At 27.9% G+C, this 25,639-nt stretch overlaps 1 protein-coding gene across 2 annotated transcripts in view; it reads left to right on the forward strand.

The window, feature by feature from the left end:
- Positions 1-463: 463 nt before the first annotated feature.
- Positions 464-25,639, forward strand: part of LOC107448969 (U2 small nuclear riboprotein auxiliary factor 50) — a 30,072-nt gene continuing 4,896 nt past the window's right edge. Inside the window, exons 1-11 of one of the 2 annotated variants that reach the window (XM_016064349.3) lie at positions 464-661; positions 4,558-4,590; positions 4,671-4,827; positions 7,948-8,051; positions 11,951-12,084; positions 12,177-12,293; positions 12,903-13,041; positions 13,574-13,653; positions 16,120-16,242; positions 23,882-23,971; positions 24,063-24,186. In XM_016064349.3, coding sequence (XP_015919835.1) covers positions 4,575-4,590; positions 4,671-4,827; positions 7,948-8,051; positions 11,951-12,084; positions 12,177-12,293; positions 12,903-13,041; positions 13,574-13,653; positions 16,120-16,242; positions 23,882-23,971; positions 24,063-24,186 — 1,084 coding nt within the window. In that variant the 5' untranslated portion in view covers positions 464-661; positions 4,558-4,574. Of the gene's footprint in view, positions 972-4,557; positions 4,591-4,670; positions 4,828-7,947; positions 8,052-11,950; positions 12,085-12,176; positions 12,294-12,902; positions 13,042-13,573; positions 13,654-16,119; positions 16,243-23,881; positions 23,972-24,062; positions 24,187-25,639 lie in introns of both variants that reach the window. The other variant, XM_016064348.3, reaches the window with a different exon arrangement.

Raw genomic sequence — 25,639 nt, forward strand, 5'->3', positions numbered from 1 at the left:
AGCTCAAACTTTTCCACCATTTCCGCTCAATATTCCGTCACCGATAAAATTTCGTTGGCGATAAAATTGGTATAATTAATAATTTCAGTGGACAGCTGAAGTATTCTTGATCGCAACGCTTGAATACGCCATCTGGGGAGAAGACTGGTTCTATGTCTTTACTTTCCCCCCTTCTCTCTCCTCTTCTAAGTTGCAAGGAATGTGCAATGATATTTCCCCCATTCTTAATATTTTTTAGATTTAACTGTCAAAAATATTTTCTAAAATTTTCACTACACTTTCTTTTGGAGCTATGTTCAATGCGGTTCTCAGTACCATGTAGTTTCCTAACTTAAAAGTTTTTCATCTATTTGATAATCAAACTAATGTACTTCCTTTTCCTATGACTCTCCACACGCTACGGGAGAAAACATGTGAAGTGTTGTTATAGGTAGAGAGTTCTGCTGTACGCCACCTGTAGACCATTTCGATCGCCAATAGGGTTGGTAAGAGTCCGGCATTCGAGACAGCGCATTCTTATAGAATCGCAATAATTTAATTTACAAAAAATTAGAAGCTTACTACAACTCAACGAATATTTCACATTGTATTATCGTTTAAAGAAAGTAATAAGCTTACTGGGATTTGAAGTTTGATTGGCTCTTCAAAAACTTCCTCCGAAGTAAGTAGAAATTCATGCTTTTGAATACAACATACTTTTTGTATGATTTAAAACAAAACGACTATTCAAAATATACTTACTTATAAGATACCTTCATTTTGTATCAGCAACGAAAAAAAAAAAGTTACATTTTTAGCATTAAAACTGTGTGTAATTTTAACTAAGTGGATAATACGACAACCAATCATCGATCTCATATTTATTTGATCTGAGCTGGCTTTAGATTGCTGATCTTTCTCTAACCGCACCGGAAAAACTGAAGTAGCAGAATACATCCATAAGAATATTTACTTTATTTTATATTTCTCAGGTAAAGTAAAGTTTTAAGCATTACTATTATAATTGTATCTTATTAAACATACCGTAAATACAAGCATTTTTTCTATTTCTCGTGTTAAGTCAATAATGCGATCTTTACGAGGGTAAAGCAAATGGCTCTTTTTGTGCATTTTATATCAAGCCTTATATTTAATATATTATGCTTCTTCATTTAACAAGTACTAGTAAATTATGAATTAGTTACATATATCTAAAAAGGGGATCGAAATAAATCATCGTGGTGTTAATCTTGAAAACTAACAAAAAATAACAATTGTTATGGGTAGGACCTAAGAAGGCTCTAATAATGTAGTAAAATAAATAGTTGCAAGATCTCGTAAGGTCCTTTTTTATCGTTTATTTAGTAATTTTTTGCGATCAATATTTTGTAAACCCTGTTTTCAGCCTCTCAAAATGTGCTTAAATAGTTTAATATTGTTGCTGCAATGATATAGAAAATTATAGCTTGAATTTTGCATTGAAATTATGCTTGTATATTAAATTAGAGATGATGTAGATTCGTGAAATGTTTTCAGTGCTTCTTTTTAACTGTATTCTGTAAATAAATTTTTAATGAAAATGTTACCTGATTTATTGAACTTAGTTATTCCCTTCATTGTTATTGATTGTGTGTTATAATTTCCAATATTGCCCTTAATAGTAAGTTATTTCTTTTGGACAAACAGAATGTGGATTTTCTAGCTAACCTTACTTTATTTTATTTATTATTATGTGACCTTGAATAAAAGCTTTAATAATTTTCAATATAGTTCTTGCGATAAATAAAAACTTGGAGCAAGATTTCTGTATCAATACGCAGGTCATAATAGTTAAGTTATGGTTATTTCAGGGTAGTGGCCCTTGTGAAACTAAAAAAATACATGGTAGGTTGTATTTTGGGGCTTTCAGGAGAAATTTTGACATCAGATTCACAGATAAGTCTCGATTAAGGGTGAGGGTAGTGATTTTGCTAGAATTATAAAATTATTGGTCTCTAAGTCCCAGGCAGAGAAAGTTTTTGATGTGCATGGTAGTTTTTACTGTCAGGTTAAAATTTCAAATCTTTGGTACTTAGTATTTTTATTTTATTCATAGGAAGCGAGTTAAAATAAAAAAATGTATCTTAAAACATTAAAATGTAAACAACAAAGTAATTAAATTTATTTGACAAACACGATTCAAGATTATTGATGAAATGTTATGTATTTTTACAGCTAGGGAGCAAAACATGTGCATAATTAATCCTTTGATATTGCATGCCTTGATAAAATGACTAATTAAACGCCATTTTGTATGCAATTGTGGTATGCATTGATGGAAATTTTCATTTAAATCAAAGTTTTAAAATAGGATAAAGTAGCAGAGGTTCTTCAGTTTGTTAGCTCCTTTGTTACAAATATCTTGTTTTGATTGAATACAGTGGCGTAAACAACACCCCACAGTGCTGGGCAGAGCATGTGATTTAAAGGCGCATGCTAAGAAACAATATCACCATATGGATAAAAAAAAAATTTTTCATTTTGTAAATAATAGAAACCCTTTACTTTCTTAACTTTAAATAAAATATTGCAAAATAATTAGTTATTTTCTTGTATTACTATAAAATTCATTTCAATATGAAAAGTAAGTGATACAATGTTTTCAATCTAGTACCTTTTCGAAATTCCTTCTTTCCATTGCAATATTAATTCATTATTAATCGAAATTAAATTAATTTAGATTTAAAATAAATTAAATTTAAATATTTTTTGTTTCATGTTATAATTTTAAAATTTTGTTAAGTTAAGATACGGTGCATTTATAAACCTTGCAGGGAGGCACACCTAAGTCAATATATGCCACAGGGTGAATATTTCAAGATTATATACCACCTATATCAAAAAATATAGCTGCTGTAATTTGAGAAACATTTTAGTATACTGTCGCAAATCAATACACTGTTATGTCTCACAACTTTTAATAATTTCTATTTGATTGTATATTAAAATAATTGCATACATTTTATTCATAATAGGAAAAAAGTAATTGTTAATTGTCATTCAGGCCGTAGCATAAGGTAAAAAGTAAATTAACAAAGGTTTTTACCACTCAAAACACAGTTTTTTTCTCCGTCATTTTGAAAACCCAACCCTGAACACAAGACATCCAAGTTTTCTCTTTTTTTTTTTTACTAAAAATCAGTCTTTATTTGAATTAATATAAATAATTTAAAATATTCTAAATTTCCAATAATTATAAAATTCTTCGTGAATTATAAGATTTGTACTCTCAAATACTGCTTCAACAATATTTGGAAAAAAACGATTGATGTTAATATTTGAAATCAAAGTTTTTAATTATAACTAATTTAGCACTTACCGAAGAAAAAAAAAATCAACAATGTAGTTTGATACTCAGAATTATTTCATTTTCTTCTTTTGCTATTAATATACATAATTTTTTTAGTTTTACAGTTTGATTTCATTCTGCCTGCATAAATCTGCTGATGTTCAATTACTTTAAAATCTGATCACCAAAGTTGTGTGGGTTGTTATTTATCAAGTGTGTAAAAATGTGATTCTTCAAATTAATAATTTGAAGTTCATCAAATGAAATAAAATCGTGTTTGAACATCAATGAATTTGGAAAATTTGGAACTACCAAAAAAATGATAGTCAAAACCTCTGAGATTCAATATGGAATAACCACTAATCGAGTGGGTCAAAAAACGATTATACAAATGCATAAATTAGGAATTAGCAGTATGTTATGCTACATTATTAGTACAATTTACTACCAAAACTGTTATTGACAGTAAAAGAAATTGATAAAATGTAGTATTTATTAGAAAGTTAGTGAAAGTTGACAGTTACTCAATACCTTGAAAGTTGACTTCGCTCATGTTAAGTTTTATCAGTATGTTTAACACATTTACAGCCGATTACAGGTATTGATGCTGGCTGTATCTATCATTTAAAGTGGTAATTGATAAAGTCAAGTTTTCTTATTTTACCAACCGTTTTAGTTTTTACGTATCACAATAAGTTTATATGAAATCTAATAAAAATATCCTATTTTTTGAAAAGATAATATAAATCTTGCTACCACTTGATCTGTTTTATTGACACAAACTGTCAAGAATTTCGTCTCATATTAGTGTAGGATCATCAGCAAAAGTTAAATTTCACAAATTAAAAAAATAATTAAATTTTAAATAAAATTTATTTTAAAATACTCAGAATTTCATGAATTACTTTTTGCTTCTTGCATAATATATTCTCAAATGGATGTTTAATGTAAAAATCATAAATTTGTATTTAAAAATTTTTTTTCAGCTTTTTTTTAAAATTGTGTGTTCTCATGCCTGTTTAAATCAACAATCATTATTTAAAAGATAAAGAATACTGCTTGTGGTCAACTTTTCCCAGTTTCTTGAAAACCAGTGCATGTGATATGTTTGCTTTTAATGTTTGATAATTCTTCTTTATTTGATTGGTAATCAAATTAAAAAATAGGAAAAAAAGAAGAAAAAAAACTGACAGTCTTGTTTGTTTTTTCTTTGGTAGCAAAGACTAACATAAAACTGTATTTTTTTTTAGGAACCTAACATACTATAATGGGTGAAGACAAAGGTAAATCTTAAGCATTTTATTGTAATTCTAATTTCCTTTGGCTATTAACATAGCATATTAAATATGTTCCCTCATTTCAGATAAGGATTGGGACCGTGATAGGAGGCGTGGGGGTGATAGACGAAGATCTCGATCTGGCTCTCCCCGTGGTAGAGCTGCACGAAGAAGGTCAAGATCTCGTTCTAAAGAACGTAGGCGTTCAGTTTCCAGAGAAAGAAGAGGACCACTACCAGGAAGGTACTGTAGTTATTTTAGATTTAAATAAAAATTGTATTTATGTTTTGTGAAAAGTTATTTAATTCCCCAATTTTTATTTATATTTCAGCTCCAAAACTCTGTTTTTAAAAACTGGTTTCAATGATTTGACTCAATGAAATCTTTTGTTATTCCTATTAAAATTTTCAATGTTTACACTTAGCAAAGATAATTATTTAAAAGATTAAGCAGGGTTGCCACAGGCGACAAAAATGCGACTATTTGCTACTATTTTCAGCCTTAGGTGACTATGGCGACTTTTTTGGCCTGAAGAGGGTAAAAAAGCAACTATTTTCAGGAATAGGCGACAATTAGGAGACTTTTTTACTCTTAGCGAAGTTTTTTCGCATAAATGAACGTTACTTTTCAGAACGTTAATAAAAGAAAGCTAACTTTTATACAATTATTATGTCCAAAAATTTAAATTTCCATTAGATTTAATAAAGTATACTTGTTATTTTTTCTCTCCGAGGGGCAGTTTTTTTTAAAATTGTTTTTTCCTTCTATTAACATTAATATTTTATTGTAATTCGACTCTTATTTAGGTACCTATTTTCTAAGATGCATACCTTTTTATATTTGTACAAAACTTTTGTGTACAAATATAAAAAGGTATGCATTTAGAATTGGAGCATAGATAGGACAGGCCAATGTAGTGACTTTCGTTTTAATCGATGCATCAGAAATTTGATTTAAACAGCCGGAATAAGGCTACAATCGCGGTTTAACTATTTAATATGCAAGGATCCTTGACTAGGCTAGCGTTGTTACCGCAACGACGAAGACGATTTTAATTTTGTCTTGCTGCAGAGATGTAGATAGCGTTTTGCTATAAAGATGATGTTAGTTTCGTGATGTTGAATTGAATTGCTGTGTTAGACATTATTAATGCAAAATATAAAATAAGCATCTGAGAGCACACAAAAAGAAATATTTTTCTTTTATTCAGTGATCTATTTGAGCTGATTGTGTTTAAACATTATATTTCACATGTGAAACACTATATTCTACTTTTGGTACTTAGTATTGTACTATTGTTATTGGTGAAACTTTGAATAAGGAATAAAAATTTATAATGTGTAAAATCCTTTATATTTTAATTTATTTTTTCTCAAATTTTTTAGTGAATTTTTTAGATTTATAAGAATTTGTGTTGGCTTATATGATTTTGTATTATGACTAGTTATAAGGTAAAAAATTTTTTTCCTTCAACTTTTAAGTACATCTTTAAGTTTTTTTTTTACCCTGTGTATTATGCTTGTCTTAAAGACTTCTTGAGGCAATAAACTTGAATAATAAAATAAATATCCAAACCGTATCTTGTCCACTTATTGAATTAAAGCTGATACTAAAGCATGTTTTTCATGCCTGCCAATTCTTGGTAGCCAAATTTATGTATTCTTGTTAGAATAAATATGGTATAGAATGATTTTGACAATCAATAATCTATGCATTTCAATATTTTAAACATATATATGTTATGCTTATTGGCTTTCTTAAAATGCTTACAAGTGTGGGGTAATTTTATTGAACCCAGCTTATAATCTCGGATGGAATATGCATTTCCCTACCACGGAAAAAAAAAACATTTGAAAAGCGTAAAAGTTGGCCAGTGTAGCTTTTATGTGCTTGCTTTCTTAATCAGGGATCTGTTTAGAAGAAATTTGGATCTGTTAACAGATCCTTCACAAAATATCTTTTCATGAAAACAGACCCTTCACAAAATATTGTAACTTAAAAACGGACCCTTCACAAAATTATTTTTCTTTTAATCAAACCATTCACAAATTTGTTTATCTTCATTATTGTTCTGTTAATTGAATAAACCCTTCCCAGGGCAGAAAACAAGAAAGATGGATGTAAACGAATTAAGTTTTGTCTTAGGCAGACGATTCTTCCATTATTCGGCCGAAATGAATATTCTGCGTTCAGCAGTATAGACTAAATACCAAATATTTGTATGTTGCATTTCTAATTTAGAAGCAGCAATTGCTGCTTATTTTTAAATTTTTTTTTTAATTATAATTTTACAGTGCCGAGCATAATCTTGTATCTATTTACAATTCAATTTAAAAACTCCTTGAAAAAGTTTTTTGCTATAATCGGACCCTATTTGCACAAATTCATAAAAGCAGGACCCTGGTTGAAAGAATGTGAGTAATTTTTTCACAATTTCACGAAAAACGGACCTTTCACAAAATGTCTGGACAGACCCCTGAGTACTGTTTGGTGAAGCCTGACGCTTTGTGAAAACGAAAATAAAGGGGTCAAAAATATTGAAAAAAGTGTGATTTATGAACGGGCTNTTTTGTTAATTGAATAAACCCTTCCCAGGGCAGAAAACAAGAAAGATGGAGGTAAACGAATTAAGTTTTGTCTTAGGCAGACGATTCTTCCATTATTCGTCCAAAATGAATATTCTGCGTTCAGCAGTATAGACTAAAAACCAAATATTTGTATGTTGCATTTCTAATTTAGAAGCAGCAATTGCTGCTTATTTTTAAAACTTTTTTTTTTAATTATAATTTTACAGTGCTGAGCATAATCTTGTATCTATTTACAATTTAAAAACTCCTTGAAAAAGTTTTTTGCAATAACCGGACCCTATTTGCACAAATTCATAAAAGCAGGACCCTGGTTGAAAGAATGTGAGTAATTTTTTCACAAAATGTCTGGACAGATCCCTGTTAATTGTCAATAATGAAAGAAAGTGATGAAATTAAAAGTTTTAGTGTTAAAAGCTTTTGGAAAGTAGTAATGGCCTGATGCATTACATTTACATTTCAAACTTATTTTAAATTTTTAATAATTCATTAATTAAATGTCCTTAACACTTCAGTACTTTCTTATAATGAAGACAAGTCCTGTAACCCTAATTTATCTCACTGATTGTCTAATCTGTTTTGTTTGTTTCCTAATTTTTGTGCCAAATTTGGATTGATTTCAGACTATTTAAACTCTTTATCCTAATTATCTACCATTCGAATTTTGTGGAATATTTGAATTTGATATCCTTTTTTTCCATTAAATTGTATATTCAATCAATCATTGATTAATGTGCATGTTTCCTATTTAATTAATTTAAGATTTGTTTAATTTTAGCCGCAATGAACGCGTTCCTCGAAGAAGAAAGAAGTCTTTATATTGGGATGTTCCTGCACCTGGTTTTGAACACATATCTACTCAACAATATAAAGATATGCAGAGTATGTTTCTTTCTTGTTTTTTTTTTATATATATGAATAATTCTCAGCATTTTTTTTTTAATATCATGGTTAAATAAGTTTTTTTTTCTCATCAGTTTTACAAACTTTGTATTAATGGTTTATTTGATCTGTAATCTGATGTATCCTAAAACAATCAGATTTCTTTGTTTTGAGTACAATCAGTGTGTGTTTTGTAAATGTTTGCATTCTAAAAATGCCATTTCACTTTCAATTCATAACTGTTCTAAAGCTTTAAAAAAAAAAAAAATCTAGACTTGTGTTTATACAATTGTGGGAACTTTTCATAGTCATATTGCTCGTAAACTACTTGATTAAATGTGATAAAAGACTGATGTCTAGATTTTGTCAGACTGTAAAGAAAAGTTATTGTAATTAAAGACCTTATTGGGACACAATAAGTGGCTTAAAAGAGGGTTTTAAATTCAGAAGACAAATTATAAAATAAGAGATAATGTTTTATATTTAACGCTAAATAGCTAAACATAGATCAGTGTTATTCTAATTACTCGTTCAAGTCGTAGGTTACGAATAAAAGAGTGATTATTTTTAAATTTCTCTAATTTTTTTGTTAAATAAGTAATGAAACTTAATAATAAGTAATAATCTTTGAATAATTAAATCTATTAATATTTGAATTTGGTAAGTAATAATCTTTGAAGATGTTAAAAGGTGAAGTAAAATCTGTGCTTCACAATTGTGACCTAAGTAGTGAGCCCATTAAGCAAATCTGCCGAAAATTCAACCCTGATGTAAGACTTTTATTTGGAAAATGTATAGATTGCTAGATATTATATTTTACTCATTACTCTATTGATTTTACGTACGCATCTCTCAATACGTGAATTCAGTGCTCTGTTTTCATGTCGCAATGGTGTAAGATGATATATCAAGCAATGAATAAATACCATAGTCTTATACATGGTTTTCAACATTTCTTGATACAAATTTTTTTTTTCTCCATAAATTTTAGTTTTTTTTTTGAAGTTAATGCTTTCCAAAAAACGTTTTATACTGATGATTCATATTCCCAAGTTTCTTTTTGCTTCCTGTGTAAAAAATTTAATGAAAGAATTCACAATTTAAAAGTTGATAAGTTCTGTATTAGGTTCCTCCATTATACATTAATGATGTTCAACTGTAAGTATACTTTGAAAAATTGTTTCTTTTTCACAAATCTAAGTTTCAATTTTTTTTAAATATAAAAAGTAAATAAAACTTTAATATTGCTCTTGCCATAGCCTTGTATATATATTTTTTTCTTTATACTTACTCATTTGATCAACACTGTGTTAGATTACATTTCAAAATTTTTTGTATTATGTCAAATACTACTGTAGATAATTTTTATTTTCAAATATTTTCATTTCAAATTTTAAATAGTTTTTGATTTCGATTCTTCAAACTCTTTTCTTAAAAGAAATTATCTTAAAAAGTTATTGCATATGAATTATTGTTTAGTTTTTAAAGTCAAGTACAAAACATGTGCCCTACTTTCACATTTATTTTTTACTCCTCTACATGTGTATTCCATTCATTGAACATAGGAAATACTCCTACATAAATTAATCAGGCATATTTTCACTCTTAGTATTTTTAATAAAAATTAACAAAAAAAAAAAATCATACCTCTAGAATTAACACAATTTCATTTTCGCTGCCCGAAACGCCAACCAAATCGATGCATCTCTTTTACATCAAAGTCCATTACAGAAATATACTTGTCAGCAATATACATATATGAAGCAGGAGTTTCAATTCTAAACCAAAGAAAAAAAGTGGTTAGTGAAATTGGCTGAAAGACAATTAGAAATATTAACTTAAATGTCGAATCAAAGACTTTAATTCCAGAATTGAATATTGATTTTAATTTCTTATTAGTTTATTCTGTATCATTATATGAAGTGAAAAAAGTATATGCTATTGAAATTTTAAGGTAAATAAAGTGTTTTGTTTAATTTTTTTTTTTAAATTCAAAATATCCTGTGCCAAATATGAAAGAAAAAAAAAATAGTCTATCAGTAATCATCTGTTTGTCATCTTCAATTTCATGCAAAATGGTAACTTTGTTTTCTTCCTGAAATTGGTCTCTGCAGTTTATGTTGTAATTGTTTTTACTATCCTGAATTGTTATTATTTTTACTGTAATTGTAATTGCTTTTTTTCTGTAATTATAATTGTTTTTCTGCCTGTTATAATATCACTTTTTGACATGATGTATACTACATTTTATGTTATTCTTAAAAGAACACTTAGGTAAGTCTTCGTTTTCCCCCTCTCTCCAAGGCATATTATATAAGTATGCATATTCAGGGTGCGTAGCGTTTGTAAAAAGTACTTAAAGGTGCTTTTTTGGGGATTTCGTTTTNGTCCATTATAGAAATATACTTGTCAGCAATATAGATATATGAAACAGGAGTTTCAATTCTAAACCAAAGAAAAAAAGTGGTTAGTGAAATTGACTGAAAGACAATTAGAAATATTAACTTGAATGTCGAAGCAAAGACTTTAATTCAAGAATTGAATATTGTTTTTAATTTCTTATTAGTTTATTCTGTATCATTATATGAAGTGAAAAAAGTATATGCTATTGAAATTTTAAGGTAAATAAAGTGTTTTGTTTAAATTTTTTTTTTTTAATTCAAAATATCTTGTGCCAAATATGAACAAAAAAAAATAGTCTATCAGTAATCATCTGTTTGTCATCTTCAATTTCATGCAAAAAGGTAACTTTGTTTTCTTCCTGAAATTGGTCTCTGCAATTTATGTTGTAATTGTTTTTACTATCCTGAATTGTTATTATTTTTACTGTAATTGTAATTGCTTTTTTTCTGTAATTATAATTGTTTTTTTTTTATTGTAATTGTTTTTACTTCCAAAAAAAGTCAAGGAAAATTTTCACCACTTGAAAATAATCCAAGCAATATCTCTGCCTGTTATAATATCACTTTTTGACATGATGTATACTACATTTTATGTTATTCTTAAAAGAACACTTAGGTAAGTCTTCGTTTTCCCCCTCTCTCCAAGGCATATTGTATAAATATGCATATTCATTTGATTTACAAATTACATTCTTGGGTAATTGCTTTTCCTTGCAATTGTATTTACAATTTTAATTTATTATAGATCTCGATTATATAATTTTCATATGTGTAATCAAGATCTATTACCAATTTATGTTAACCATCATTTATGTATTATTTTTTTTCGATTGTCTAAATGTTCAATCTGGCAAGAGCTTTCTCATTTATTTTTATAAAACACACACAAGTAGTATCCTATCCATTTAAGCAGAACTCAAATTATTACCATTCTACTATAACTGAATCACTTTTAAAAAATGTTAACTAAAAATGTATTAAGTTTTTTCCATTTGAAACTTAAATTTGAATTAATAATTAAAAAGAAAAACAAAACAGCCATATGTAGAAAATTTTTTTGGGTGGATCTTTTAATTAATGTTCAAATGAATTTTTTTTATGTGCATGTTTGCAATTCTTGATTACTTAAAAGATATCTCTGAGTACNTATTTTTATTTATTTAAAAGCGACGGATTAGTTTCAACGGAGGACGGGTGCATTGTTGGACAAGCCGTCCGCAGGGACGGGTAAAATTTCTGAGTTTTTTCGAGCCCTGTTATATATGCTTGTTGAGGTTTAAAAATTTGTTACCACTGAAAAATTTATTGATTACATTAAATGGATTTAATCATTAGTTAATGTCTGATGTGTCTTCAATGAAAAATTATTATCTTATGTGCCAATTGAATTTTTTTATTGAACTCGCTTTTAATTTTTTTGTTGTACAATTAACATCTAGAATTTCAATTGGTTTTTTTTTGTAGATTAAAAAATTTATTTCTTTTTCTTAATTTTAGGTTCTGGTCAAATTCCTCCTAGCATTTACACAACTCAGGGTCCGGTTGTTGGTACTGTACCTGTTGTTGGTAGTACTGTTACTCGGCAAGCAAGAAGGCTTTATGTTGGGAACATTCCATTTGGATGCTCTGAAGTAACTTTAGTATTCACACATTAGTTTTAAAGAAAATGATTAATAGTTTTTGTTTAAATAACATAAATTCTAAAATTTCCTTTTTCTTAAAGGACGAAATGATGGACTTTTTTAATGCTCAGATGCATGTGTGTGGATTTTCACAAGCTCAGGGCAATCCTATTTTAGCTTGTCAGATAAATTTGGACAAAAATTTTGCCTTTCTGGAAGTAAGTTATTTTTAGAAAATGCTATAACGAAACTTAGATTTTATTATAGATTTTTTATCATAGATTTTATTTTTAATTCAAAACATTGATTTATCTCTTACCATATTTTATTTTAGGATAATTAAAATTAAAGATTCACAGTTGCCTCAGAATCACAGTTAATTCAGTTTATTTTCACGAAACCATTGTAGATAAGAAAATTTAATAAGCATTTCCAGCTTTTGATTTAAAACATAGATTTCACAGGAAAACATTTTTAACCCAGTATCTTCTCTGCAACAGCAAAACATAATTTCATATTTGAAACTTCAACAATTTATTTGATAGAAAAATAATTATAAATTTTAAACACTATTTATTTAGAGTTAAAAAAACACACAATATTTGAATTTTTATTTTTGTGCCACTTATGTCCTAATAACAATGGAATTCTCTTTAGGACATCAAAATTCATGCTCTCTCATTGATACATCTAATAATTCAGTTTTTATTGATAAGTAAACAAATGTTGGGAATGCTGAAGTTTTTTTTACCATCCAGAGTTGCCACATCTCGTAGTATGTATTTGTGTTATGCAGTGTAGCATATTGAATCTTTTTATCATTTTAGTTTAGGTCTATAGATGAAACAACTCAAGCTATGGCTTTTGATGGTATCAACTTCAAGGGGCAAAGTCTTAAAATCCGTCGACCACATGATTATCAGCCTGTTCCTGGAATGTCAGAAATTCCAAATTCAGCTGTTCCAGGTATTCATATATAAGAATCAGTTATCCATATATCGAACTTATTCATATTATCCATAAACCAGAACTTATTAATGTATTTTATATAGTAGATGCTTAATTTATCCAAAAAGTAATGTCACCCAATTCTTATGCTTTTCACTATCTTCTTTTTTTTAATAATTTAAAACTTGCTCATTTAAAAGAAGAATGATTGCTCAGTTTTCTTATACTTTTAAAATATCGAGGCAAGACTCACTATTATTTTTTCTTAACCTTTTGCTCAAAACTGGTACTGGCTAGAAATAACACTGTATCAAAGTAAAATTTTGCTATACATGATTATCCAAAAAGTTGATCATCTATAAGAAATATTTTTTAACATAATTTTTGCATTAAATAAACTCATATTCTTCTGGTAATTCTCATTAAAGCATCAATCTAATATGAAGTCAACAATAACCAATTAGGAAGCTTTATCTCCCTGGCCCACAATGGGTTGTAGCTGTAATACTTTTTAGACCATATAAACTCAAGTCTCTTTCTCTATCTTTAGGTGTTATTTCTACAGTTGTTCAGGACTCACCAAACAAAGTTTTCATTGGTGGATTACCAAACTTCTTAAATGAAGATCAGGTCAGTTCATCGAAATTTTTTACAATTATTATTAAGTAACTTTCATATTTTAAATTGTGTTTCTTAATGATTATTGTATTAATATATTCAAATATAATTGCTATTTTAATTGTTTTTAATTTTGTTATAATTTTTTAAGAGTTTAATATTTTATTTTTGATGCATTAATTAATGGTGTTATTGTGATACTTCAGGGGTCGAAATGACTCGCACGGCTGCAAATATTATTTGCTGGAACCAAATGCTGTGACAACCTGTAATCATTTAACCATTTAAGCTCAGCTTAATTATTTATTTAGCTTGACTAACTTAAGTTGCTACATTGTTTTGTTATGAACAAAAAAAGGGGGGCGTATAGAACGACATAGCTAATAGGCCTGTGTACCCTGCTTTTTATCTTTTTACACTAAACAGTTTTACTATTTTTCACATAGTTATTTAATATAAGCTCAAAAAATGTTTTAAAAAATATAATATTTGTTTGAATGCAGGTAAATGTGGAAGAGGATTATTTTTAATTAATTTTGATTGTTGAATTTTGAAAAGAAATAATCTTGCAATGAATTAAACCATGTTTATTATGTTTGAGTTATAATATTGTTAATCAGAACAAAGAAAATATCTTCCAAATTTTTTAGTGTTTGTTTGTAAAAATGTTATGAAATAGTAAAAAGCTGTCTTTCTTTATTTTTTATATTATTCCATTTCATTTCTCCAAGAGTAGAAATTAATTATAGATGGGGATAATCAATAACTAAAGGAAAATTATCAACCATTTGAAGGAATTTTTAATATATATTGAATTTATATGAATACAGTTTTCGTATTTTTTTTCTAAAAAATATGTTAAATACTTCTGTTTTTTAGAACTATCTTTTTTTTTAAAATTTAGCATTTGAAGTAGGTTTCATTATTAATCTACATTTTTTTATTGCCATATGCATTAAAAAATTTCCAGCATAAACTATATCTGCTGTAAGCTTTAAGACTCATTTCGAGCCCTGAATATTACATTGATGAGCCGCTATTGAAAACAAAATTAAATTTCCCTTTAAACTCATATTTTTAATGCATCAAAATCTATTATTGTTACTGATTATGTTGTAAAAAAATAAAAAAAAGAATTGAAAAAATGTATTGTGCATGGTTTGTATCACGGTAACTAATTTTCTTAGAGGTTAATTAAACCAAAACAATTGTATTTTATTTCTTGATTAAATTTGAGATCAAACTTACTGATTTTTACTCTTCTTCCCCATCTAATTCGTAGCGTAGGTTACGAGCTTGGTAACCCCGTACCTAGTTGCTAAACCAAAACATGAAACTTCACAACTCTGTGACATTTTGTGGGCAAAAACAGGCAAGTTTTATATAATTTACACTATCAAAATTCTGCCTTGCAGGCTTTTTAGGACAGCATCAATCATCTAGCACTTTATGTGCGTCAAGATATAGAATAGTTACTTGTGCTGTTAGTAACTTGAGATCTGTACTACAGCACATGCTTCAAATCTTGTTTTGTAAAGAAAAAATGTCAAGTTATTAGTGGTTCTTAGTTATTTTACTTTTAAATGATTGTTATTTTTTATATAGTGTTATCTCATTTGTGTTTATTGAAAGTTTTAATATGTTTTGCACTATCTTACTGTACAAAAGCTTCTATAAAATAATAGTAGGTTTTTTATTCTTATTTCTTGAATATATTAAACCAAATTAAATCCGATGTTCGACAGTTAGAAAGATTTCATGATTTTTAAAAATAAAATAAACTAAAATTATTTAAATCGATTTTGTTTTATAATTAAACAAACTTTAAAAAAATTTTTTGACCTCTTTATTATAACTGGATATAAAGCTAATCCTGACAATAAAATTTTTGCAGTATCGACCATTGATTCGACAATTTTAGCTGCTAAATTTGATTGTACTAGTCACAATAGTTTTCAAGTATTGGCACTTCACACACCTAATTTTGTATCGTTATAACTACTCTGTATTTTAATAAAAATTAGGCCTTATTAAAGTTAGGTATTGTTGCAATTAATTTTTTGTACATATGTTTATAAGTCTCTTTGTATCTGAAGATTGCATTACACATTTTAAATATATTGATTTCATTTTAAAAGAAATGTCATTGAATTGTTTTTTTTCTCATATTTTATCAGACATGCTTAAATTTAGTTTTGTTTCATATTTACCTACTTTAATGTTTGAAAAATATAAAATTTTTTTAATGTCTATTTGAATTCGATAGTGGACATTTTTGATGAATTAAATTTTTAAAAAATCAATCTTGTTTCTAATTTTATGTATGTTATGTGTTTTTCGTAATTTAATTTTCCATTCAAAATCAATTGAATTGCTCGATTTTTAAAACAAAAAATATTTGAATAATCTAAATTATTTTTTTAAAGAAACAAGTCTTGTCTCTTTCTAATCTATGTTTTGTGGTTTTTGTCCTTTTAGGTAAAGGATTTCCTCTTATCATTTGGCCAATTAAAAGCCTTTAATTTGGTTAAAGATACTGCAACAGGCTTATCTAAAGGATATGCATTTTGTGAATATGTCGACACAATCAGTACTGATCAGGTAATTTGTTATCCTCATTTACAACATTTTGTATATGATAACATTTAATGTAAAATTTTTTTTATACTAACAGTATTGCCTTCGGTTCATAATTTAAATTTTAAAAGGTATTTGTTAGTTAAATCTTCTCTATTTTGCTAAAAAATTATAGCACTTCTAAAACCTCTTATAAATGATTAAAAATAATGATAAATATTTTTTTGTATTCTGAAGCTGAAAAGGAAAGTGGTTGTTTTTTTTGTTTTTTTGTAATTATTGAAACCAGTTTTAAACCAAATGTAAATGAATGATTTCTTTGTTATCAGAGATCTCTATAGATTTACGACAGTAACAAATCGTTAGCAAAATATTTATTTGTAAAAACTTCCCTTTACAAATATTATTTATCATTATTTTTCTATATATTCTAAAAAGCTGGAGATTTGATGCTAGTTTTAGATTTGTAAAATTATCACAAAAAATCTTAGCTGATGACTGGTTATGTTTAAAAAATAGCACAGGAATATTATCTATAAGAAATTATGCTAAGTTGCTGGAGAATTTTCAATTTTTTTGGACGTTTTCAGACTCCAAATGCTTAAGATTCTCTGTGATTTCTATGCATTTTCACCTGTTATACCGATTACGGAATATAACCAATCTTAAATTTTTCAGTTTCCTGTATTTAAGCAATTCTCCAAGGTTTATCAAATTCTGATTTATTTAACACAATGCACATTTTTCAGTCATAAGTAGTCTCTTTGATGCGAAGATTCCAGCCAAAGTCTGCATTGTTTTCTGATCATTCTTTGATCCATTTCCGCATTTTTGAAAACTCCATTATTAATAATATGATAATATTTTTACACATGAATTTTAAATTTGACCTAATGCTTTTTTGTGTGTCAAATACAAGACGGTTCCTTTATAAATCCAAACCATTTTTTTTGGAAAATATTAGTTTTTTTTTTCTTTAACCATTTCCACATCTTTCCAATTCTGGTTTTTTTTTTATACAATATTATTGCAGCATAAGAATTTCAAACATGTTTGATCATGAATCCATATCTCTTTCTGATCATTTTTCAGCAGTTGTTTGTTTTTTAGGGCAGTTATTACAATTATTTCATATTATTGTATTAAAATTGTCAAAGCACATTTTGTTGTAAAACTATTGAAAGGGCTTGAAAACTATTGAAAATTTTCATTTTTATTACTGAAAACTCTGACTAGAGATTAGAGTCAGCATTTAAGAACGTCACAAATTTTAAGTTTTGGTTTTGTTGGTTATGGAATCATTTAGCATGTTTAAGGTTTAAGTGAGAGCATAAATACACTCAGTTTCTTTGGATTTTTCTTAAAAACATAACCTTATTTGAATGCAATCAACCAAAAAAATTTTTATTAGCGTCTTCTCATGACTCAAGTACATTATTTGAAATTACTTGTAGAAGTCTTCCAGCTGTTTTTCTAAGAAAATTTCATACAATTTCAATAGCTTTTTTCTCTATAAGAAAAAGAAATATATTTAAATGGTGATAAGTTGAATTCTATTTTTTTTATAATAATGCTTTATTGATTTTAATGATTTTATTTACCGTAAAATACCATTTAAGCGCCCACTTTAAATTATGACGTAAACCATGCATTTTTGTTTGGGTCAGTTAAACTATACCGATTGTAAATTACAGGGATGAAAGACATCCTCGAAAAAGCGGATATCTGCTTTTTTCTCCCAATTTTTTAAATTTCTGACCATGTTCCAAAAACTAAAATTTTTGGGGAGTCCAATCAGAGAAACCCAAGCCGGTAATCCGACTACCTGAACGGTAGTCGGATTACCGGGACTTCCTCCATAGAGTGGAAAGGAGTCTAAGCGTTTCGTTTCGACCACCAATACTTAAATTGTTTTGTTTGGCTGAGTTTTGGAATTTTAAATATTGGGAACTGCGCCGGAGTCTGCTAAAATCTCAATTCTTAATCAGACTATTTTAATATCAATTCTCTATTTTTGTATTTAACTGATTTAATACTTACGTGTTGCAATTTTTTTACGCGATTTAAAAAGCATACTAGCAATTCTCATTCACTCAATTTAAAAGTTCAACATCGCAATTTGTGTTTAAGCGTTTTTAAAACCCAATAAAGCGATTTGTATTCTCGCAAGTTTATAATCCAACGTCGCGATTCGCATTCACGCATTATTAAATCCAATATTGCGACTCGTTATCACGCAGTTGCAATATCAGATATCGTTTTTTGTATTTGTACGCTATTTAAAAATTACTCATTCCGATTCGTATTCACTTAATCTGAAAATTATGCATTGTGATTCTTATTTACTCAATTTAAAAGTTCAATATCGCAATTTGTATTTTCGTGTTTTTAAAATCCAACCGCGTGATTCATATTCACGCGATTTTAAAATCCAACCGCACGATTCATATTCACGCAATTTTAAAATCCAAAATCGTGATTCATATTCACACGATTTTAAAATCCAATATAGTGATTTTTATTTTCATGTTTTTAAAATCTAACAGCGCAATTTATATTCACTCGATTTTAAAATCCAATGTCGCGATTCTTGAAAGAAGTAGAAGTGAGTTTTCTTGATTTAGTTACTATAAAGATGTGATATATTTTTCATTAGTAAGTAATTTAACAGTCGTGCTTTCCTATAATTGTTTAATTTTCTTTAATATAGTATTGGTCAAAATTTTAAAATTATATTTAAGAAAAATTTAAAGTTAACTGTCTAAATGCTCCTGCCACTTGAATGTTAAATAAAGTTCTCCCAGCATAGTTAAAAGTTGCTTTTATATATCTCAGTATCATATAGAAGCCAGCGTTGTAAAAGTTCAGCTTTTTTTGTTTTTGTCCACTTTCATGCCTGAAATTAACAACTATAATCGATAAAATTGCATTTCTGATATGATGTTTGTCGAAAACTTTATGAATTGTAATAATTGGAAATATAAGTAGTATATAAAGTGAAATTATTTATTGAATTAGATTATAAATGTAATTATAATGGATTTCTAAAATATGTATTATCTCTGTCTTTCAAAGCTCTTTTTCCCTTTTCTATTGTTTTTTCCTCCATCTGTTTTTCCCCCCTCTTCTGTTATTAGTTATAAACTGAAGCAAGCTATCATTGCTTCCTAAAAAAAAGAGAGCAAAAATATGCACCCTCGGGAAACTGTTTTTTCTTCCTTGTTCGCTTGAGCGAAGCTCTTTCTCTACTTTCTATTATTAATTCTCTTGCCTTCTTTCCTCCCATTTATTCTTATCCGTTTCGTCTTTATTATCCTATGAGGCAACATTTCAAGTTCAGCTCGACACAATTATGATTAAAAAATATCTGCTTAACAAAACTGCGAGTGCAAGTTGCAAACAGCAGCCACAGTTATATAGCTGAGTTTCTAAGACAACTTTATAAAGCTCTAGCTGATAGAGTTAACTAAGCTTTTATGAAATTAAATTTTTAACATTTTAGTTTAATCCCTCCCGAGAATAATTCCTTAGTTAGCATCTTCTCATGACTTGAGCGTATTATTGTGTGCTCAAGTTAAAGTGATGCTAAATTAAAGTGTAAAGTTGCTCGTAGAAGTCAGTGATACAGCTGGATTTCTAAGACAGCTTTATACAGATATTACTGATTAATTAATGAAGCTTAACAATGTAGAAAGTGGAAAGCCGTATGTTGATTTGCATTTAAATTTGATACATTTGAGAAAGCTTGTTCTTTATTTGTGAATTGAGTTCATGCTTTCTCTGTTTTGTTTATGTTGCATTGTACCTTGTTTATTTTTAAAAATACTCTTACTTTGTTGATAACTTAACCTTGACTTTATTTGTACTTAAAGATCAAATACGAAAAACATATTTGTTTTTAAATAAATTGGCAAGTCTTAGTTATTTTTTAGGAGTTCCATTGATAAAACTAGATAATAAAATGGATTGAAATTTTTTACATTCTGGATTTTTATATTGTGCTAATATTTTGATTAGGTTATTGTAATTTTTTTATATTTAGATATTATAGTGCAATTTCATGTATCCTTCTAAAAATAGTTAATGATTTTGTAATATATTCCACTAAATGTGCAAAAAAAATTTTTAAGTCAAATGAAAAGTTTGTTTTAATGAATACCCTATTGACTTTTTTTAATGTTCTGGCATGCATTTTTCCTATAAAAAATTTAAAAGGGAAATTGTTTATTTAACAGTTTGAGATGTTATAAAATACCTTTCTACACTTCACGCTTAGTTGTTATATTTTCCTTGTTTTCCCTAAGCATTTTTTGAAGGGCCGTGCTTGCTCCATTGCATCTCCATTCATTCCCTTTCATTCATTCCCTTTCATCCATTCCCATTTCCCTTTTTGTAAAAATAAGCAGTCATCCCTTAAATCTTCCCTTCTTTTTACTCATTCCATTTTAAAAAAATAACTCAATGTTAAAAGAATAATTAGCAGGGATGAGATTTTTTCTCATTTTAGCTGATTTCTGCTTTTTTTGTTTTTGTCTCTTGAACTTCAGCTTTTTTTTGTTATCCAAAGCTCTGATTCTCTAAAAGATCCGTTTTGTAAAATTTTTTAAAAAAAAAATAAATATTCCTCTTTTTCTGAAAATTCAGTCCTTGAATTATATAATCCTATTTACAAAGATAAATAGAAAATTCAAACTACGTCGTAGCTGCTAACCCTTTCGTTTTTGTACTTATTTTAGCTATTTTCTCCGCTTTTACTCGCAGAAAATAATATTTTCTGTATTTTTACCCGCCCACCAGATTGCTCGTATTTTCGTAATTCAGACGTCGCTGCTCCTTGTTTGCTGGCGCGAAAGCAAATGTAATACTAAAAAAAATAACGGTGTATTTGCGGTGAAAATATTTATTTGCTCATTCAATTAATCTTGTACATTTTTATTTATTATGGATAAGCAAAAACAATATGAACAAGCCTTTTAAAAATCCCATGTCCAGAACCTGCTTTTTCTCTATTCTTATTCATGTGATTTTAATATCAAGCAGCGATTTTCATATTTACCAGGTTTAAAAGATGCGCTTTGCGATTCTTTTTCACACGATTCAAAAATCCAATAGTGCGATTTTATTATTTAATATTGATTTTTGTATTCGTGATTTAAAAATTAAACATAGGGATTCATATTCATGCGATCTAAAAATTACTCATTGTGATTTGTATTTTCAAATTTTTTAAAATTCGATATATTTACGTGATTTAAAAGCCACATCTGGATTCATATTCTCTCAATTTAAACTTAAATATTACAATACTTAATCATACGATTTTAAAATCATGCATATGAATCATATTTATTTTGTCAAATTTTTGGATATCATAGCTTGTGTATATATANATTTTTTTTTAAATTTTTTTTTCTTGGATTTCCTCTTTTTTACTTTCTGACTACTCTCATCCCTGTATGAGGCAACATTTCAAGTTCAGCTCGACACAATTATGATTAAAAAATATCTGCATAACAAAACTGCGAGTGCAAGTTGCAAACAGCAGCCACAGTTATATAGCCGAGTTTCTAAGACAACTTTATAAAGCTCTAGCTGATAGAGTTAACTAAGCTTTATGAAATTAAATTTTTTACATTTTAGTTTAATCCATCCCGAGAATAATTCCTTAGTTAGCATCTTCTCATGACTTGAGCGTATTATTGTGTGCTCAAGTTAAAGTGATGCTAAATTAAAGTGTAAAGTTGCTCGTAGAAGTCAGTGATACAGCTGGATTTCTAAGACAGCTTTATACAGATATTACTAATTAATTAATGAAGCTTAACAATGTAGAAAGTGAACAGCCATCCATTTAAATTTGATACATTTGAGAAAGCTTATTCTTTATTTGTGAATTGAGTTCATGTTTTCCCTTCTGTTTATGTTGCATTGAACCTCGTTTATTTTTAAAAATGCTCTTACTTTGTTGATAACTTAAACTTGACTTCATTTGTACTTAAAGATCAAATACGAAAAAAATATTTGTTTTTAAATAAATTGGCTAGTCTTAGTTATTTTTTAGGAGTTCCAGTGATAAAACTAGCTAATAAAACTTTGACTGGATTGAAATTCTTTACATTCTGGATTTTTATATTGTGCTAATATTTTGATTAAGTTATCGTATTTTTTTATATTAAGATATTTTTGTGCAATTTCATGTATCCTTCTAAAAATAGTTAGCGGTTTTGTAATATATTCCACTAAATGTGCAAAAAAAAAAAAAAAAAAAAAAAAAAAAAAAAAAAAAAAAAAAAAAANAAAAAAAAAAAAAAAAAAAAATTGAAGTCAAATGAAAAATTTGTTTTAATGAATACCCTATTGAATTTTTTTGATGTATCAAATTTTAATGTTTTGGCATGCATTTTTCCTATAAAAAATTTAAAAAAGAAATTGCTTATTTAACAGTTGGAGCTGCTATAAAATAGTTTTCTACACTTTACGCTTAATTGTTATATTTTCCTTGTTTTCTCTAAGCATTTTTTAAAAGGGCCATGCTTGCTCCATTCCCTTACATCCATTCCCCTTTCCCTTTTAGTAAAAATAAACAGTCATCCCTTAAAACTACTGTCTTTTTACTCATTCCATTTTAAAAAAAATAGCTCAATGTTTAAAGAATAATTAGCACGGCTGAGATTTTTCTGCATTTTAGCTGATTTCCGCTTTTTTTGTCTCTTAAATTTCAGCCTTTTTCTTTCTTTCTTTCTTTCTTTTTTTTTTTTTTTTTTTTTTTTTGTCTGTCCAAAGCTCTGATTCTCTAAAAGTTTTTTTTTAAAAATGAATATTCCTCTTTTTTGAAAATTCAGCCATTGAATTATATAATCCGATTTACAAAGATAAATAGAAAATTCAAACTACGTCGTAGCTGTTAACCCTTTCGTATTTGTAATTATTTTAGCTATTTTCTCCTTTTTTGCGCGCAGAAAATAAGATTTTCTGTATTTTTACCTGCCCGCCAGATTGCTCGTGTTTTTGTAATTCAAAAGTCGCTGATCCCTTTTTTACTGGCGCGAAAGCAAGCGAAATAATAAAAAAATAACGATGGATTTACTGTGAAAATATTTATTTGCTCCTTCAATTAATTTGTACATTTTTATTTATTATGGATAAGCAAAAACAACACTAACAAGCCTGTTAAAAATCCCATGTCCAGAATCCGCTTTTTCTCGATTCTTATTCACGTGATTTGAATATCAAACAGAGATTTTCGTATTTACCAGATTTGAAATATGCGCATTGTGAATCTTATTCACATGATTTAAAAATCCAATATTGCAATTTGTGTTTACCCGTTTTTCAAATCGCGATTTTATTGTCTTAACATCGATTTTCAAGTTATGTATCGATCATTTTTTTTTAGTTCGCTTTAGTTTCGATTTTTTTTCTTGTTTTGATAATGTGTGACATATACTTTTTGAAATCTATACATTATATACTTTAAGGGGGTAATTTAAAAATTATTGAGGATCAAATTTAGTTGTTATGTAACATTATACAGATAAATTTTTACAGTGTTAAGTGAGTGCCATTTTAAAATTCACAGTGCTCTTCTCTGTGAGGAAGCGCTGTGCTCTGTTTTATTCCTAGAGATATCGCTGATATTTTATTATAAAATGTATTTATTTTTAAGGCTATTCAAGGTCTTAATGGTATGCAGCTAAGTGACAAGCGTCTTATCGTTCAGCGTGCTAGTGTTGGAGCAAAGAATGTTCAAACAAACGTAAGACTGATTGAATAAGTTAGCTATTTACGTATACTTTTGATTATAGTTACATAATTAATTTTGGTATGCTTATTTTTTTCTTCTTTAGGTACCAGTTCAAGTACAAGTTCCTGGTTTACAGGTTACTCAAGGACCAGGTCCTGCAACAGAAATTTTATGCTTAATGAACATGGTTGTTCCAGAAGAGCTTGTTGATGAAGAAGAATATGAAGGTAAACTTAAGGTTCAATAAATTATATGAAATGGACTCAGTAATTCAAATACGAAGTTCAAATTAACAAAAATATGCATCAGTTAAAAATAACAGTATATTTTATTATACAGGACACAAATAAAGTAAACAAGATATTTAATAAGAAATGCATTTAAGTTAAAATTAACTTAATTTTAATTAAAACCTACAATTTGAATAATATTAAGATACATTAGGAAGTCACTGCATACCGGGCATAAAATAAAAGGAGCACCTTAATAATTTTAAATCTGATGATCAGATTGCTACGTACTATGATGCTATTTTAAAGGTTAGAAGGGTTAACCTTAAATATGTAGATTTTTTTTTTAGACAACATTTTAAGTTTTAAAATCAAATGCCAAAATGTACTTTCTCTGAATAAATATGTCTTTATTTTTGTCTGATTTAGTTTTTTGACACTTAAAATGTGGGAAGTAGACTCAATCTAAAAAATAGTCTTATTAATTAAATCAGAAGGGTGGTCAAAGGTTTGGACCTCTTAATGTTAATTTTACTTTTTATGTCCATGGCATTTATGTCATATAGAGAAGAAAACTCTCTTTGGGTGTACGAAAACGCTAAAAAAGTTGCTGCCATCTTTAATCCCATATAATGTATGTGCCATACAGAAAAAAATTGTTATACCTACTAAATGATACAGAAGGAACCTACTAATTGAAGCAGCCCTCATACACAAAATTATTTATTAAGAATTTCATATAACATAAATATACTTTTTGTTTCCCCATATATAAGTAACCATCTAAGAGAGAAGTTTGTCAGAATGAATAAAGACCAATAAATGCTTAAAGATGGTATCCAACATATTATCTCTTAAATTGAAACTGGTGTAGACTATTTTTTTTTTACTTCCCAACTTGTCAAGAGAAATAAAATATGGGTCTCTGAAGAATGTGGTGAAAAGACAGTGTTACTTTGAGAACTGGTTAAAACCATTATGCTGGTAGGAGAAGTCACAGCTAACTGGATTTACTCAAGCGAGCAGTAAAATATTTGTTTCATTTCATCATGGACCAAAAAGGGTTGGTAATTTGGAGATTTGGTCTATTTTCTACTTGTATAAAATTGTGGTTGATTAGTTTGCTTCTGATCAATCACATAATCTCTAGAATGAAAAATATTTTGACCCTAAATCTACTTAATTATAAATATTATATATTTATAATGCATTATAAAGTAATTCTAGTGCAAATATTAATCTGTGGATTGGCGGCTGAGAACCAATGTGTTAGAGGACATGCGCTCCAGCATGATCATGAAATTTCTCATTGAGCTTCTTGAGCAGAATCTCATTAAAATTATAAAACAGCATCCGATTCACCTTATCTAACTTAGTTCAGGGTTCCCGCGGCCTTTAAAAAACCTTGAAAAGTACTTGAATTTCATTTTGATTTTCAAGGGCCCCTAGA

The sequence above is a fragment of the Parasteatoda tepidariorum genome, chromosome 10 (assembly GCF_043381705.1).
Source record: "Parasteatoda tepidariorum isolate YZ-2023 chromosome 10, CAS_Ptep_4.0, whole genome shotgun sequence".
Lineage (NCBI taxonomy): Eukaryota > Metazoa > Arthropoda > Arachnida > Araneae > Theridiidae > Parasteatoda > Parasteatoda tepidariorum.